Source organism: Schistocerca cancellata, chromosome 2 (assembly GCF_023864275.1).
Source record: "Schistocerca cancellata isolate TAMUIC-IGC-003103 chromosome 2, iqSchCanc2.1, whole genome shotgun sequence".
Lineage (NCBI taxonomy): Eukaryota > Metazoa > Arthropoda > Insecta > Orthoptera > Acrididae > Schistocerca > Schistocerca cancellata.
This window is the reverse complement of record NC_064627.1, coordinates 589,388,944-589,406,627: the sequence shown is the minus strand read 5'-3', so window position 1 is coordinate 589,406,627 and position 17,684 is coordinate 589,388,944. Positions and strand designations below refer to the sequence as shown.

General features: G+C 41.3%; 1 protein-coding gene across 2 annotated transcripts in view; it reads right to left on the bottom strand.

The window, feature by feature from the left end:
* The window catches only part of LOC126162218 (protein regulator of cytokinesis 1-like), a 237,256-nt gene that overhangs the window by 120,780 nt on the left and 98,792 nt on the right, over window positions 1–17,684 (bottom strand). For both annotated transcript variants that reach the window (XM_049918565.1, XM_049918566.1), the window contains exon 6: window positions 11,179–11,334. In XM_049918565.1, coding sequence (XP_049774522.1) covers window positions 11,179–11,334 — 156 coding nt within the window. The remainder of the gene's footprint in view (window positions 1–11,178; window positions 11,335–17,684) is intronic.

Genomic DNA, 17,684 nt, shown 5'->3' with positions numbered 1-17,684 from the left:
TTTCTTGCATGCACTGCACAGCATGAGGTTGTGGTTAGATTAAGACACAAATTTAAATTCAAAGCTACAGAATGTGTCATATGCTGCAGTTGAGTCATTGGTCACATAAAATCAGTTGTCAACAGAGCATGTCACATTTCCATCATACCTTGTGGCAGCCGCTTCCAAAATTGGTCCGTATTATATGTTAACAGCATTTGTGAAGTGACCTGCCGTGTTTGAATGTCAGCTATAACTGAGCGGTAGCTGGCACCAATGTGGCCACCGCTCATTAGCAGCAAGTGACAGACATCAACTATCAAGTAATTTTAATGGGAATGTAGGTTGTCAAGTGGCCACTTTTTTTTTCCTTTATTTTTTTTTTACGCTTCGTACGCTGAAGAAGAATACAAAAACATTCTATTTTAAGACAACGGATAACTGTTGCTCTGTGAATTCAACAGTAGTTTCTTTTTTAACACAATGTCAAATATTTGAAGAAATTTATTGTTCAAATGTACTCAGTTCTACTGAGCTGAATGTGATGTTGCTGAAAGTGAAGCATAAAATTTATCATTAAGATATGTACAGTATTTGAGAAAAAAATCTTTTTAGTTATTTTTTATGTGACAGCAACCAAAAAAATTCAATTTTTTCCGAGTTAGCTGTCTTTTCTAAATGGCGACAAATATTGCCACTGAAAACAGAGACGAATCCGAAAATAATGCATGAGAAGTAGAATGGGAAGAAATACAATGGCAGAGGGGCCACTAGTACTATAATGTCTAGCCTGTTCCCCCTAGACGATCTTAGTTTACAGACTGGACATTTGGCAGATCAGATCTGATGCCCAAGATAAGGATGATTTTCCATCACAGAAACTTCTCCCGTCACCACCACAGGTTAAGCTTTACTGACTTCCAGCTCGTTTATGTGAGGAAAGATTAATTACTCACAGAATCATTTTAGACACCTAGGCTAATTGTCTATCACCAAAGACAGCTTTTGTACCATAAGAGAGACTGACTGTCAGGTGATAGTGTCCTATACACACATTGTTTAATCGTTTCTTTTTAGAAGTCATTATATGAGAGTGATCCAAAATGTAAAGAATGCTTGCACACTATACCTAGCACCAATCCCCTCCCACTGTGACTGCTAGCGTGCCAGTTAGCGCCTTCCCCCATATCAGTGCGAGCTGAGTTTTGCTGTCAAGCAGTCGGGCCTATTTGCTATGTAAGCTTTCGAAATAGTGGCACCCACTGAAAATCCCACCAAATGCGAAATACAGTGTCATTCTTTTCTGAATGCAAAAAAGTTTGGCCTGTCAAAATTTATCTGCATGTAAAGAGTGTTTATGGTGATAGCGCAATGAACAAGTCTTGAACAACATGGAACGTTGGCAGCAAAGGTGTTTTTGATTCATGACAATTCATGGTCTCATGTGTCAGCACATACACAGCAAAAACTTCAACATCTTAAGTGGAAACTTTTTTTTACATCCTTCTTACAGCCCTGACTTGGAACTAATTGATTTTCATTTATTCCCAAAACTAAAGGAATTTTGGGTTGGAAAACAGTTTGTTAAGTATGAACACCTCAAATAATTACATACTACCTCAAATATTTGTCGGTAGAATACAAAATTAGAAATTAAAAATTGCAAAATTAGAAATTAAAAATTGGTCCTATGTTGCAGTAAGTGTCTTGATAGTTATAGAGACTACACTGAAAAATAAAGTAGGGTACTGTAACTTTGAAAATAAATTTCTTTACATTCTGTAGGACCCTCATATAATCACAAGATAAAATCATAAATACGATTTGAATGAGTATTTGTATTATTCTTTATATTACTTCCCTTAGTAATCTACTAACTGTGTTGCACAAAATACTGATGCTCATTACACCAATATCTCAACAGGTGTAGACTTTTTCATGACTTCTGGTAATGAGAAAGTGCCCCCAATTTTCCGAAAATTTGGCACACATCCCTATGAACCATCCGCAGCTGAAATTAAATGAAAATTTGGCCTATAGTTGAACACCTCAGCCACAAATCCTGAAGTTAGTACATGCCCTGAAGAAGTATGATGACAGATGAGAGTTGATGTTCATGTTATGTGAGACAAAGTCGGTGTGTGTGGTCTCTCATTATATACATAAGTAAAGGACTGAAATGTATCATGATACGCCACGGCTACTCAGACTGTAATGATCTTGACAAAATGATTTATGAATAAAGGCTATTGCCTTACAGATGGTAATTACTACCCATCACCTCAACTCACTGACTCACTCGCTGCATAGAGAACGTGTAGGCATGGAATTGATGATGATGATGTTTGGTTTGTGGGGCGCTCAACGGCGTGGTTATCAGCGCCCGTACAATTACCCAATCATTGCTCAGTCCAATTTCGCCACTTTCCTGGATGATGATGAAATGATGAGGACAACACAAACACCCAGTCATCTCGAGGCAGGTGAAAATCCCTGACCCCGCCGGGAATCGAACCCGGGACCCCGTGCTCGGGAAGCGAGAACGCTGCCGCGAGACCACGAGCGGCGGACTGGAGGCATGGAATTGTGCGTTCATGCGGAAGAGATATGCCTCTATCATTTTCATTATAGGAAATGAAAGCAATTAAATGGGAGGACCAAACAGATGTCTATCTAGACAACAATTCACAATGCTGAAATGAAAGCAACAGCCAGACCCAGGTAACTGATTGGCTAGAATTTTCCGTCAATTTTACTGTGAAACAACTTATGACAAGAACTTGGGTAATAAGCAGTTGTGTTCAGGACAATGGTGGGGAAAAGGAAAGAAGGGAATTGAAGTATCGTTGTAATGACTGTGATGTCATCCTCTACAGTATTCCCTGCTTTGGTGCTCATCACACAGCTATTAACATTTACATTACCTGTGACATTCATGGTCTGACTTAATATCTACACACACACACACACACACACACACACACACACACACACACACACACAGAGAGAGATATATATATATATGGTTATAATAGAAGGAAACATTCCACGAAGGAAAAATATACCTAAAAACAAAGATGATGTGACTTACAAAATGAAAGTGCTGGCAGGTCGACAGACACACAAACGAACACAAACATACACACAAAGTTCAAGCTTTCGCAACAAACTGTTGCCTCATCAGGAAAGAGGGAAGGAGAGGGAAAGACGAAAGGATGTGGGTTTTAAGGGAGAGGGTAAGGAGTCATCCCAGTCCCGGGAGCGGAAAGACTTACCTTAGGGGGAAAAAAGGACGGGTATACACTCGCACACACACACATATCCATCCACACATATACTGTGTTGGTTAAGTTGATCCTGTGGTGAACATGGGTTGGTAGACAGCTATGTGCAGAAAGGTTAGGTGGTTGTGTTGCCGCTAAATCACGTTAAAGGACAGAGAAATTCGGGAAAATTTCGAAAAAACGTATTAAAAGGAGTGGTGTTGTGAAAGATTACAAAAATGTGGCTAACAATTGTCCGGCGAAGAAATAATGACGTTAAAACCTGTGGGGAGCGACTAAAATGATCAGTGATGTGCGAAAAACGGAAGTGGAAACAAAGTGAAAGTTATTAGAACTAGCCGAAATGGTTGTTTAATACGTGAAAGCAGCTGTAATTGAACTAGAAACAGTGGATTTTATGTGTGGATGGATATGTGTGTGTGTGTGTGTGTGTGTGTGTGTGAGCGCGCGCGCGAGTGTATACCCGTCCTTTTTTCCCCCTAAGGTAAGTGTTTCCGCTCCCGGGACTGGAATGACTCCTTACCCTCTCCCTTAAAACCCACATCCTTTCGTCTTTCCCTCTCCTTCCCTCTTTCCTGATGAGGCAACAGTTTGTTGCGAAAGCTTGAATTTTGTGTGTATGTTTGTGTGTCTGTCAACCTGCCAGCACTTTCATTTGGTAAGTCACATCTTCTTTGTTTTTAGATATATTTTTCCTACGTGGAATGTTTCCCTCTATTATAGCCATATATATATTTAAAAAGAAAGATGATGAGACTTACCAAACAAAAGCGCTGGCAGGTCGATAGACACACAAACAAACACAAACATACACACAAAAATCTAGCTTTCGCAACCAACGGTTGCCTCGTCAGGAAAGAGGGAAGGAGAAGGAAAGAAGGGAAATAATGACTTTCCTTCTCCTTCCCCTTCCCTCTTTCCTGATGAGGCAACCGTTGGTTGCGAAAGCTAGATTTTTGTGTGTATGTTTGTGTGTCTATCGACCTGCCAGCGCTTTTGTTTGGTAAGTCTCATCATCTTTCTTTTTAAATATATTTTTCCCATATATATATATATATATACAAAAATAGAAGGAAACATTCCACATAGGAAAAATATACCTAAGAACAAAGATGATGTGACTTACCAAATGAAAGTGCTGGCAGGTCGACAGACACACAAACGAACACAAACATACACACAAAATTCAAGCTTTCGCAACAAACTGTTGCCTCATCAGGAAAGAGGGAAGGAGAGGGAAAGACGAAAGGATGTGGGTTTTAAGGGAGAGGGTAAGGAGTCATTCCAGTCCCGGGAGCGGAAAGACTTACCTTAGGGGGAAAAAAGGACGGGTATATACTCTCACACACGCACACACATATCCATCCACACATATACAGACACAAGCAGACATATTTTAAGACAAAGAGTTTGGGCAGAGATGTCAGTCGAGGCAGAAGTGCAGAGGCAAAGATGTTGTTGAATGACAGGTGAGGTACGAGTGGCGGCAACTTGAAATTAGTGGAGATTGAGGCCTGGTGGATAACGGCAAGAGAGGATATATTGAAGAGAAAGTTCCCATCTCCGGAGTTCGGTTAGGTTGGAGTTAGTGGGAAGTATCCAGATAACCCGGACGGTGTAACACTGCGACAAGATGCGCTGGCCGTGCACCAAGGCATGTTTAGCCACAGGGTGATCCTCATTACCAACAAACACTGTCTGCCTGTGTCCATTCATGCGAATGGACAGTTTGTTGCTGGTCATTCCCACATAGAATTCATCACAGTGTAGGCAGGTCAGTTGGTAGATCACGTGGGTGCTTTCACACGTGGCTCTGCCTTTGATTGTGTACACCTTCTGGGTTACAGGACTGGAGTAGGTGGTGGTGGGAGGGTGCATGGGACAGGTTTTACACCGGGGGCAGTTACAAGGGTAGGAGCCAGAGGGTAGGGAAGGTGGTTTGGGGATTTCATAGGGATGAACTAAGAGGTTACGAAGGTTAGGTGGACGGCAGAAAGACACTCTTGGTGGAGTGGGGAGGATTTCATGAAGGATGGATCTCATTTCAGGGCAGGATTTGAGGAAGTCGTATCCCTGCTGGAGAGCCACATTCAGAATCTGATCCAGTCCCGGAAAGTATCCTGTCACAAGTGGGGCACTTTTGGGGTTCTTCTGTGGAAGGTTCCGGGTTTGAGGAGATGAGGAAGTGGCTCTGGTTATTTGCTTCTGTACCAGGTCGGGAGGGTAGTTACGGGATGCAAAAGCTGTTTTCAGGTTGTTGGTGTAATGGTTCAAGGATTCCAGACTGGAGCAGATTCGTTTGCCACGAAGACCTAGGCTGTAGGGAAGGGACCGTTTGATGTGGAATGGGTGGCAGTTGTCATAATGGAGGTACTGTTGCTTGTTGGTGGGTTTGATGTGGACGGACGTGTGAAGCTGGCCATTGGACAGGTGGAGGTCAACGTCAAGGAAAGTGGCATGGGATTTAGAGTAGGACCAGGTGAATCTGATGGAACCAAAGGAGTTGAGGTTGGAGAGGAAATTCTGGAGTTCTTCTTCACTGTGAGTCCAGATCATGAAAATGTCATCAATAAATCTGTACCAAACTTTGGGTTGGCAGGCCTGGGTAACCAAGAAGGCTTCCTCTAAGCGACCCATGAATAGGTTGGCGTACGAGGGGGCCATCCTGGTACCCATGGCTGTTCCCTTTAATTGTTGGTATGCCTGGCCTTCAAAAGTGAAGAAGTTGTGGGTCAGGATGAAGCTGGCTAAGGTAATGAGGAAAGAGGTTTTAGGTAGGGCGGCAGGTGATCGGCGTGAAAGGAAGTGCTCCATCGCAGCGAGGCCCTGGACATGCGGAATATTTGTGTATAAGGAAGTGGCATCAATGGTTACAAGGATGGTTTCTGGGGGTAACAGACTGGGTAGGGATTCCAGGCGTTCGAGAAAGTGGTTGGTGTCTTTGATGAAGGATGGGAGACTGCATGTAATGGGTTGAAGGTGTTGATCTACGTAGGCAGAGATGCGTTCTGTGGGGGCTTGGTAACCAGCTACAATGGGACGGCCGGGATAATTGGGTTTGTGAATTTTGGGAAGAAGGTAGAAGGTAGGGGTGCGGGGTGTTGGTGGGGTCAGGAGGTTGATGGAGTCAGGTGAAAGGTTTTGTAGGGGGCCTAAGGTTCTGAGGATTCCTTGAAGCTCCGCCTGGACATCAGGAATGGGATTACCATGGCAAACTTTGTAAGTAGTGTTGTCTGAAAGCTGACGCAGTCCCTCAGCCACATACTCCCGACGATCAAGTACCACAGTCGTGGAACCCTTGTCCGCCGGAAGAATGACGATGGATTGATCAGCCTTCAGATCACGGATAGCCTGGGCTTCAGCAGTGGTGATGTTGGGAGTAGGATTAAGGTTTTTTAAGAAGGATTGAGAGGCAAGGCTGGAAGTCAGAAATTCCTGGAAGGTTAGGAGAGGGTGATTTTGCGGAAGAGGAGGTGGGTCCCGCTGTGACGGAGGACGGAACTGTTCCAGGCATGGTTCAATTTGGATAGTATCTTGGGGAGTTGGATCATTAGGAGTAGGATTAGGATCATTTTTCTTCGTGGCACACCTGATCTCCATTTGCTTTCTAGTTTTACCTTTATCTCTCCCCATATATTTTTATATTTATTTTCATTTTCATTTCAGCCTCGTGTTCCACTTTCCACCTTTTAGTACCATGTCACCCTCACAACACCTCCACAACGACCCCATTAAGTTTTATTTACATTCCCTCCGCAAACATGCCTTCACCCTAGCCAGATTACACTCCCATATTTTATTTTCTCAGGATTGTCTGACATTTGGCATCACCCCCAAAGGCCTCACACTTAAAGTTCCCATCTCTGGCTGCAACCCTTCTTTCCATCAGTCCCTATACCAGTTCCAAACTGAACAATCCATTGCCCTCACCCACCTAATCCTTCACCTACACATCCACTCAGCCAATCAACACACCCATCAACTCCTGTCCCTAATAAAAGTCCTCAATCTTTCCTCTCCCACATCCACACCGGTTGTTCAGAGCATCCTCCTACAGGCCAACCGCAAATTAGAACAGCATGCCACCCTCCACCTTAAAAAACTATCCAATCTCCTGGTTTCCCACCTCCGGAAAGGCAACCCACTCACCCTTCACAACCTTTCCAGCAAACCTCAACCTCCTCTCATTGCACACAAACCCAGTCTCTCCCATCTACTCGATCTCCCACTTCCAGCTCCACTCCCTCCAAAACCTCAAAATTCCAATCAACACAATCTGGAACCACAACACCCCAATTCAGTAGTTAACCTCTCCTCCAAACCTCTCTCCCAATCCGAAACCTCTGTCCTATCCAAAGGCCTCACCTTCAGCCCCACTCCCAGATTTAACCAAACAGCCCCTGTCAAAGATTTACTGTCCTACACCCAATATCACTTTGCCACGAAGAAAAATGATCCTAATCCTACTCCTAATGATCCAACTCCCCAAGATACTATCCAAATAGAACCATGCCTGGAACAGTTCCGTCCTCCGTCACAGCGGGACCCACCTCCTCTTCCTCAAAATCACCCTCTCCTAACCTTCCAGGAATTTCTGACTTCCAGCCTTGCCTCTCAATCCTTCTTAAAAAACCTTAATCCTACTCCCAACATCACCACTGCTGAAGCCCAGGCTATCCGTGATCTGAAGGCTGACCAATCCATCGTCATTCTTCCGGCGGACAAGGGTTCCACGACTGTGGTACTTGATCGTCGGGAGTATGTGGCTGAGGGACTGCGTCAGCTTTCAGACAACACTACTTACAAAGTTTGCCATGGTAATCCCATTCCTGATGTCCAGGCGGAGCTTCAAGGAATCCTCAGAACCTTAGGCCCTCTACAAAACCTTTCACCTGACTCCATCAACCTCCTGACCCCACCAACACCCCGCACCCCTACCTTCTACCTTCTTCCCAAAATTCACAAACCCAATTATCCCGGCCGTCCCATTGTAGCTGGTTACCAAGCCCCCACAGAACGCATCTCTGCCTACGTAGATCAACACCTTCAACCCATTACATGCAGTCTCCCATCCTTCATCAAAGACACCAACCACTTTCTCGAACACCTGGAATCCCTACCCAGTCTGTTACCCCCGGAAACCATCCTTGTAATCATTGATGCCACTTCCTTATACACAAATATTCCACATGTCCAGGGCCTCGCTGCGATGGAGCACTTCCTTTCACGCCGATCACATGCCGCCCTACCTAAAACCTCTTTCCTCATTACCTTAGCCAGCTTCATCCTGACCCACAACTTCTTCACTTTTGAAGGCCAGACATACCAACAATTAAAGGGAACAGCCATGGGTACCAGGATGGCCCCCTCGTACGCCAACCTATTCATGGGTCGCTTAGGGAAAGCCTTCTTGGTTACCCAGGCCTGCCAACCCAAAGTTTGGTACAGATTTATTGATGACATTTTCATGATCTGGACTCACAGTGAAGAAGAACTCCAGAATTTCCTCTCCAACCTCAACTCCTTTGGTTCCATCAGATTCACCTGGTCCTACTCTAAATCCCATGCCACTTTCCTTGACGTTGACCTCCACCTGTCCAATGGCCAGCTTCACACGTCCGTCCACATCAAACCCACCAACAAGCAACAGTACCTCCATTATGACAGCTGCCACCCATTCCACATCAAACGGTCCCTTCCCTACAGCCTAGGTCTTCGTGGCAAACGAATCTGCTCCAGTCCGGAATCCTTGAACCATTACACCAACAACCTGAAAACAGCTTTTGCATCCCGTAACCGACCTGGTACAGAAGCAAATAACCAGAGCCACTTCCTCATCTCCTCAAACCCGGAACCTTCCACAGAAGAACCCCAAAAGTGCCCCACTTGTGACAGGATACTTTCCGGGACTGGATCAGATTCTGAATGTGGCTCTCCAGCAGGGATACGACTTCCCCAAATCCTGCCCTGAAATGAGATCCATCCTTCATGAAATCCTCCCCACTCCACCAAGAGTGTCTTTCTGCCGTCCACCTAACCTTCGTAACCTCTTAGTTCATCCCTATGAAATCCCCAAACCACCTTCCCTACCCTCTGACTCCTACCCCTGTAACCGCCCCCGGTGTAAAACCTGTCCCATGCACCCTCCCACCACCACCTATTCCAGTCCTGTAACCCGGAAGGTGTACACGATCAAAGGCAGAGCCACGTGTGAAAGCACCCACGTGATTTACCAACTGACTTGCCTACACTGTGAAGCGTTCTATGTGGGAATGACCAGCAACAAACTGTCCATTAGCATGAATGGACACAGGCAGACAGTATTTGTTGGTAATGAGGATCACCCTGTGGCTAAACATGCCTTGGTGCACGGCCAGCACATCTTGGCACAGTGTTACACCGTCCGGGTTATCTGGATACTTCCCACTAACACCAACCTGTCAGAACTCCGGAAATGGGAACTTGCCCTTCAGCATATCCTCTCTTCTCGCTATCCGCCAGGCCTCAATCTCCGCTAATTTCTAATTTCAATCTGCCGCCGCTCATACCTCACCTGTCTTTCAACATCATCTTTGCCTCTGTACTTCCGTCCCGACTGACATCTCTGCCCTAACTCTTTGCCTTTACAAATGTCTGCTTGCGTCTGTGTATATGCAGATGGATATGTGTGTGTGTGTGTGTGTGTGCGAGTGTATACCTGTCCTTTTTTCCCCCTAAGGTAAGTCTTTCCGCTCCCGGGATTGGAATGACTCCTTACCCTCTCCCTTAAAACCCATATCCTTTTGTCTTTCCTTCTCCTTCCCTCTTTCCTGACGAGGCAACCGTTGGTTGTGAAAGCTAGAATTTTGTGTGCATGTTTGTGTGTCTATCGACCTGCCAGCGCTTTTGTTTGGCAAGTCTCATCATCTTTCTTTTTATATATATATATATATATATATATATATATATATATATATATATATACCTAAAAACAAAGATGATGTGACTTACCAAATGAAAGTGCTGGCAGGTCGACAGACACACAAACGAACACAAACATACACACAAAATTCAAGCTTTCGCAACAAACTGTTGCCTCATCAGGAAAGAGGGAAGGAGAGGGAAAGACGAAAGGATGTGGGTTTTAAGGGAGAGGGTAAGGAGTCATTCCAGTCCCGGGAGCGGAAAGACTTATCTTATGGGGAAAAAAGGACGGGTATACACTCGCACACACACACATATCCATCCACACATATACAGACACAAGCAGAAAATATGTCTGCTTGTGTCTGTATATGTGTGTGTGTGCGAGTGTATACCCGTCCTTTTTTCCCCATAAGATAAGTCTTTCCGCTCCCGGGACTGGAATGACTCCTTACCCTCTCCCTTAAAACCCACATCCTTTCGTCTTTCCCTCTCCTTCCCTCTTTCCTGATGAGGCAACAGTTTGTTGCGAAAGCTTGAATTTTGTGTGTATGTTTGTGTTCGTTTGTGTGTCTGTCGACCTGCCAGCACTTTCATTTGGTAAGTCACATCATCTTTGTTTTTAGGTATATTTTTCCTTCATGGATTGTTTCCTTCTATTATAACCATATATATATATATATATATATATATATATATATATATATATATATATATATATAAGGACAGTTTCAGGACACTTTATTCAAATTCAAGTGCATGAATATAGCTAGGAATTTATTCATGACGATTTCCAAAAATTTGTAACTTACTGAGTTTTAAGAGCTCTCTTCATATGTCTATATGTAATTATTTCATTAAAGGACTTTTCATTAGTTAAAAAAGTGCTTTTTTTAACAAACTTCTGAAAAAAAAGATATATTCAGGGGTTACTACTGCTTAAAAATTAAATTTTTTACTTCTGTAAGAAACAAAGCTATGGGTTTTGTATCTGCTTCATTCACCTACTTACATCCAGTTTCCTCATGTTTTCTTCAGAAAGTTTGAATTCATCATCATTGTCACACACAACTTTCCTTTCAAAATCTTCAGAAGGTTCACTTCCCAGTTCTCTCAGGGATGATACAATTGATGATTTCTTACACTGAAATACTCTGAACAGTGTAGCCTGCAAAATAATAATTAAATAGTATAATCTAATATACTACCAGCCCACAATATTTTTTTTTTTACTTCTGATCATAACTAAAATAAACATGGCAATAGTCTTGTAGGAAATGACATATCAGCTTTGTAACTGGAGTGCATCCATAATAGTAAAATTTGCAACCGTACACACTATATTAACACATGGGGCAGCAAACACACAAGAAAAACAACCCAAAAGCATCATATACCCTGAAACGTAACCAAAGTGCAGGTCAGGAAGATAGAATAGATAAATCATGAAAACAACTGCCACATAAATAATTTCTGTTCAGTCTCTGAGCATGTTTGAAATGCTTGGAACAGAAACATTACTTTGGAATAGGACATACAATTTCAATATGGAGAGATTTCATGAAAGTATAAACAAAGCATATAGGGTTAGGATTGAAGAAAAGCCTATTGTTTAATAAAGCATATAGAACAGTAAATGATGCCCTAAATGATAATGTCCATGAGCTAAACTAGAAGTGTATGATTTTCCTCCCACAAAGCTGTATCATGGATTTGCAGAGGATGACGCAGCACAAAAACCTTCTACAACCATGCTTGCTGACTTTCTTATCGGGAAGCTGAACTGGCGATTTCACACACTGATTTATTTGTTGTTGAAGCTCTGCATCCACAACACATGACCTATATGATAGAATGTTGTGTTAAGGGATAAAACCACTACCAACTGTGTCAACTGCAGAATCACATCTTCACTTTCAAAGAAGGATATAAACTGCACTGCAAACAGAAACTGCCTAATCAGAAGGAATACCTTTCACAGATGTTTGATTAAAATGTTCTAACTTCTCACAAAACTAAAACATTTGTTGTCAATTAACTAAATCAAGAATGAAATTTTCACCCTCTGATCAGTGGCTCAGTATTCTTAGTCATGGGCCCACTATAAAAACTCCCTCATGACAAGTGGTGACAGATACACACATACTTTTAAAAAAATCTCAGTCTTGCTTTCAAGCCACTCTGCAATGAAACACATTGAGAAAGCCTAACACTATGATAGAGGTAGAACAATGAGGGTCAAAATACTTACCAAAATAAGTTGTCAAATCATCAAAAGAAAATTAATGGTAGCCTTGCAAGTGATGCTCTCAACTATCAGGTTGTATAGTGAAACCAAGCTTAAAACAAAAACAGAGAAGATGTACAAACTAGTTTTTTTCTCCATTACTGTTGACGAAGTTTAACACCCAGAATTTGCTCGGAAAGAAGTTTTCACATTTCACTAAAACATGTTACTAGTATACAGTTCAAGCATTCTGCAATGTCAATGATATGCAGCCAAAGCAGTTTATGGTAACTGAAGAAAACTTCCCAAGTCAAGATCAGTAAAAAGCATTTTACTGTATGACCAGTTTCAACAGTGCTATGTTATCGTCATTGGCTCTTATATTTTTGAATTGTTAGAACACATTATCCATCAGTGTTACAAGTTGCTTAAAAATGTGTATGTACATGCCACTACCAAGAATTTCACTAAACATCAGCATGTCAAAATGTAAAAATATTATATAGAAATATAAAACTAATTACATAGTGCAGTTTGCATTGCCTTCTCTGTCAGTTACCAGCTAGTAGTGAACATAAACAATTGCAACCAGCACAATGTAGTTAATTTTGTGTTTGTACATAATACTTCTACATTTGAAATGCTGATGTGTAGCGATCTTCATAGTAGCTGTGTGTACTTAAGCAATGTTACGGGACTTTTAACACTGAAGGATGCTAAAAATTCAAAAGCATATGAACTGATGACAACAGCATTGGTCTGTTGAAACCAGTCATACAATAAAAATGTTTTTTTAGCAACCTTGGCTTGTAAAGTTTTCTTCAGTTATCACACATTATAGATTGCCCCAGACTCATCATGTTAGAAACATACAATGTTGCAAGCATGTATTCAATGCAGTCTAGCAGTTGTTAACATGGAACCAAAAACAGCAGAGTACAAAATTTGGTTGCTAAAAGAAAGAGCACAATTTAGTGCCATTGGAAGAGGAGATCACCAGAGTGTTAATGTATTTTGTGGAAAATTCTGGTTATTTGATCATTCTGGGTGTAAAAGACATTGAAGTTGGTATTGTCAATGTATATACACTCCTGTTGAGATCAGTCATCTTTTGTTTTTGTTCCACTAAAACAAATTATTGTGATAGCAGATAACTGTGTAAGGAATTGAAATCAATAATATATAACTATGATTGTTGAGATGAGTGGCAGAACAGATTACATTTTTAAATAAGCAAATGAGCTACCATTTGAAGATCCCAACAAAGGAGTCAAAGGAGTATGGGACCTCTGAAGGTTAGTACTGAGCTGCAAATAATTTAATAAATAAGTGTGGTTAATCTGAAAGATACATTACATTCCTGTGATCAATTTTCACAGAAACTGAGTAGCAAAAACAGAATGAATTTTGTACAAGATGAAGGAGTAGGGGAAGGATACACAACACTTTTTGGAGAACAAGTGTTATACCAATGAAACCTTGAAAAAGAATATGTAATGGTGGGAATGTGAAGCTTGCCAGCTTAATGGCCCCTGAGGTAGAAATCTTCTGACCATTAAGGTATAGATCAGATGCAACATAATGCAAGAGTGAACAAAACAGCTAAAAAATGTGAAAGTGTGAATAAGAGGTTGGAGAAGTAAAGTATTTTCAGTAGAACTTATACATATGTGACAGTGAGGTAGAAAGATAGTTTCAATAAATGTTACAGAAACAAGGAGGCAGGAACATCCAGTGATGTGTGGTGCGGTGCATGGAATCAATTTGTTGCCCAACTAGACAAGGAAGGCCCCTCTGGGACATGCTGAGATTTGCAGGGCTTCCTCAATCATTTGGTGTGACTAGTGACTGATTGTCAGATTAGCACTCCAAAGGTCCAGGGTTCAATACTCCATCAGTCTCATAAAATTTTCTGTAACTTGTAGCTTCTTTTACATCAAGCAATGATTTGTTAATGTGAAGAATATCAAGTTTCACCCTTGGTCCCCCTGTAACTGCTTGGGTAAATCAGTTCAAGATGCAATGAAGGCAATGGCATATCTCACACTAGGATCATGTCTAACAAAAGCACAGTGCTAATTAAACCAATCTTTGAGATGAAGATAGCTTTACTGACATGTAAGTGATTTGTATGTTGTAGCAGGATTACTTATGACGTAAGTCATTAATATCTGGCATAGGAAAAACATTTTGCTAAAACTCAGTAAACAGTATGTTCCAAAATGTTTGTTAATTCTGGCCCTGGTGTAACCTCCAAGACATATCTGGGCTTTAGCAAATTTAGTTTTGGATTTAAAATATGGAGAATTATATATTTATTTACCATTGTAGTAGAATAGTGTTACAAGTGCTTCACAACAGCTGAGAAGGAAGAAGACGGCTACTGAATACACTTAGAATAATTCCAGGCAAATTATTAGAGTGGAAAACAATTTATTTGTAGAGGGATGAGATTTTAAAAATTTTATTAATTTTACTATACAGTATAACACTAATTATGATAGTGCAGTAGTTTTGTTGTCCGGCAATAGAGCAGGGAATATAAAATTTATGAGATTGACTGCATCTGTGTATGGAGTAATCCAACCTCTGGTGACAGCAACATGCCGTATAACAACAACCATACTTATATACCTCTTAGTACTAGCAGTTCTTTATCACCTACAGTAACTAATCAAACAGAGTGAGTCGCTGGATGTGTACCTGTGAGTAATAAACAGAAATGTATGTAATGAGGCGATAATAAGAAGCTCACACCCTGCAGTAAGCAAGATTGCCAACATTCTGGAAAAAATTATACCTATTAAGATTATAGAGGTGTTATAAAAGGTATCACTCATAGAGAGCAAGCAGTCAGCTTGGAGGCCGATAGAATTAAGCAGTGGTTACTATGGGCATCACAGTGAGCCAGTTAAGCAACCTATGGACAATACAGGGCAGTCCTGGTTTTCGACAATGCTACAACGAAATTTTACTTATTGTGCACATACTATAAAGTAGAATGAATAAATGATTCATCTGTACATGACTTGTGGGTATAAAAGGAGTGAAATTTAGTACATAAAGCTGCTATCTCTTACTCCAACCCATCTGGGCATTGAGTTGTGCTGAGCTTGGATGATATAACATGTACATCATTTCACAGGGCTTCAACTCTACGTTAGTGCTCGGCAATTGGAGGGGCCGGCACTCAAGCTAGCCTGCGAGAGGTGATGTGTCAGTGTCCTGACAAGGCATGACCAGATTTTTTAATGGTTGAAAGACTTGAGAATGTGATGGTCCACTGTATCCTGGTAGGTCAGGACAGCATGGACAACATCAAGTTTTGCAAAACCTTGTTAACACACATCATGAAGAACACAACAGGGCACAGCTACTGGCTTTGATATGTCAGAAATGTGTACCCAAAGGCACACCATACCATCAAGCAATGTTGCGTTCATATGATAGTGCTGATGACGAGGTCGAATGGAAACTGGCAATGCTAATTCTCCTCCGAGCTCATGCAGGTGGATAAATCTATTGTAGTGCAGTATAGAGGACCTGAACTCATATGGACAGACAAGTTGGCACTCCTGTGAGTAATTTTCATTTGGTGTACCACTTTCTCTGCTGATGTGTAATGTGAGGCCACTATAATGGTCACTGTACTGACAGTCTGTGGTGAGAGAGACACTGTCACGCTGTCTGTGAGGACACTTGTCTTGCTGCGCATAAACCCATATCCTGACTCACGGTATGTGACAAGGCTGTACAATGGCCAAGCCAACAATATGACTGCTTCTCAGGTGCTAGTAACAAATTATATTCTTTTTCATCCTTATGTATTTTGTGTTTCAGAGAAATATTCATGGAAGACGTGACAAGACTGGGAATCAAACATGAGACACACACATGGTAGGCGAGCATTTTACCCCACAGCTATAAGAAATGTCGAGGAAAATCAACCTTGCTTTAAATTGTCAGAAAACTTTGAAGTCTATTTTCTTAAGTATTTTTTAATGTTGCATCGAACTGCTTTGGCAGAGGTATATTTGAGTTCTGAGCTTCACGTACCATAAATACAAAAAATTACAAAAATCTGATTGCCGTGTGGTGCCCTTGTAAGTTATCTTACCTTATATGCAGAATGTTGATGGTACTACTCCTAATTAGTTAGTGTAGTTGCACTGAAATGCTTATCATTTGTCTGACCAAACATGCAATGTCCTTTGTACCAATGTGACATTAATTGATCAAGTTTATTTAGCACAACCCAAGTATAATTTATTACGTAAGATGTAAGTAATATAAGAGCCTATGTGTAGTTGTTCATTACAATTAATTCATGAAGAATGGTTTAGAGAACTGAGAAGAAATTTTAGTATTGTGGGTTTATTCAGAATAGTTATTATGTGACATTAGACTGAATGCTAATTTGTCTTTCTGAGAACTTTCCTCTCCTAAAATTGTAATCAATTATTTCACAATTACAGTGGAACTTTGAATTTACATTCCCCATTTTTAATGTTCTTCACAACTCTACACCATAAATTCGTAGCCCCTGTGTAAAACCCATAAGATCAATGCTAAAAATTCCCCGATTTTACATTTTTTCCTAGTAAATTTTACCTTGATTCTAAGTTTTCACTCAATGTCTCACTTTACTTCATGCCATTTTCTTCCTAATGACATTTGATGTGACTGTACAAGTTATAAGTGGCACAAAAGACAGATGGTTCACATCATGGGTGGTTGAGGAGTTAAGGGATATTTTATGGCTACTGTGGAGAGGGGAGATGTGGAAGAGGAAATGCCGACATAATCCACAATTGGTGTTACCAACACAACTTGCAACATTTAGTTTCACAGCACAACTATGGTGAAACTACTGCTACATTGCGGCGGTAATGGAAAAACTAGACAGTTAACACAGAGTAATTTGGACCGAGCCCAGCCACCACCTTTTCTTGTACCACTTGCAACTCAGTCTCATATTTTTGCATGTATTTCTGATGTACTGTATTCAACAACAATATCGAATGTCAATCTTTTAAATTCAAACAGTGAATCTCTAAAGGACATGCTCAGTCATAATCGAGGAAACATCGTCCACTTCCAGATAATGAACTTTTATTGGCTGGTGACTTGTTAAGTCATCCAAAGCCAGTGTAGCCACCATACTACACTGACACATGTAAAATGAGCTCACCTAATGGATGTGTGGAGAGGCCCTTCAGTGACAGGAGTGCAGGTAGGGGTAAAAGCATTTTAAGTGCTGAAAATATACTTTTCGTTCAGATGATATATTA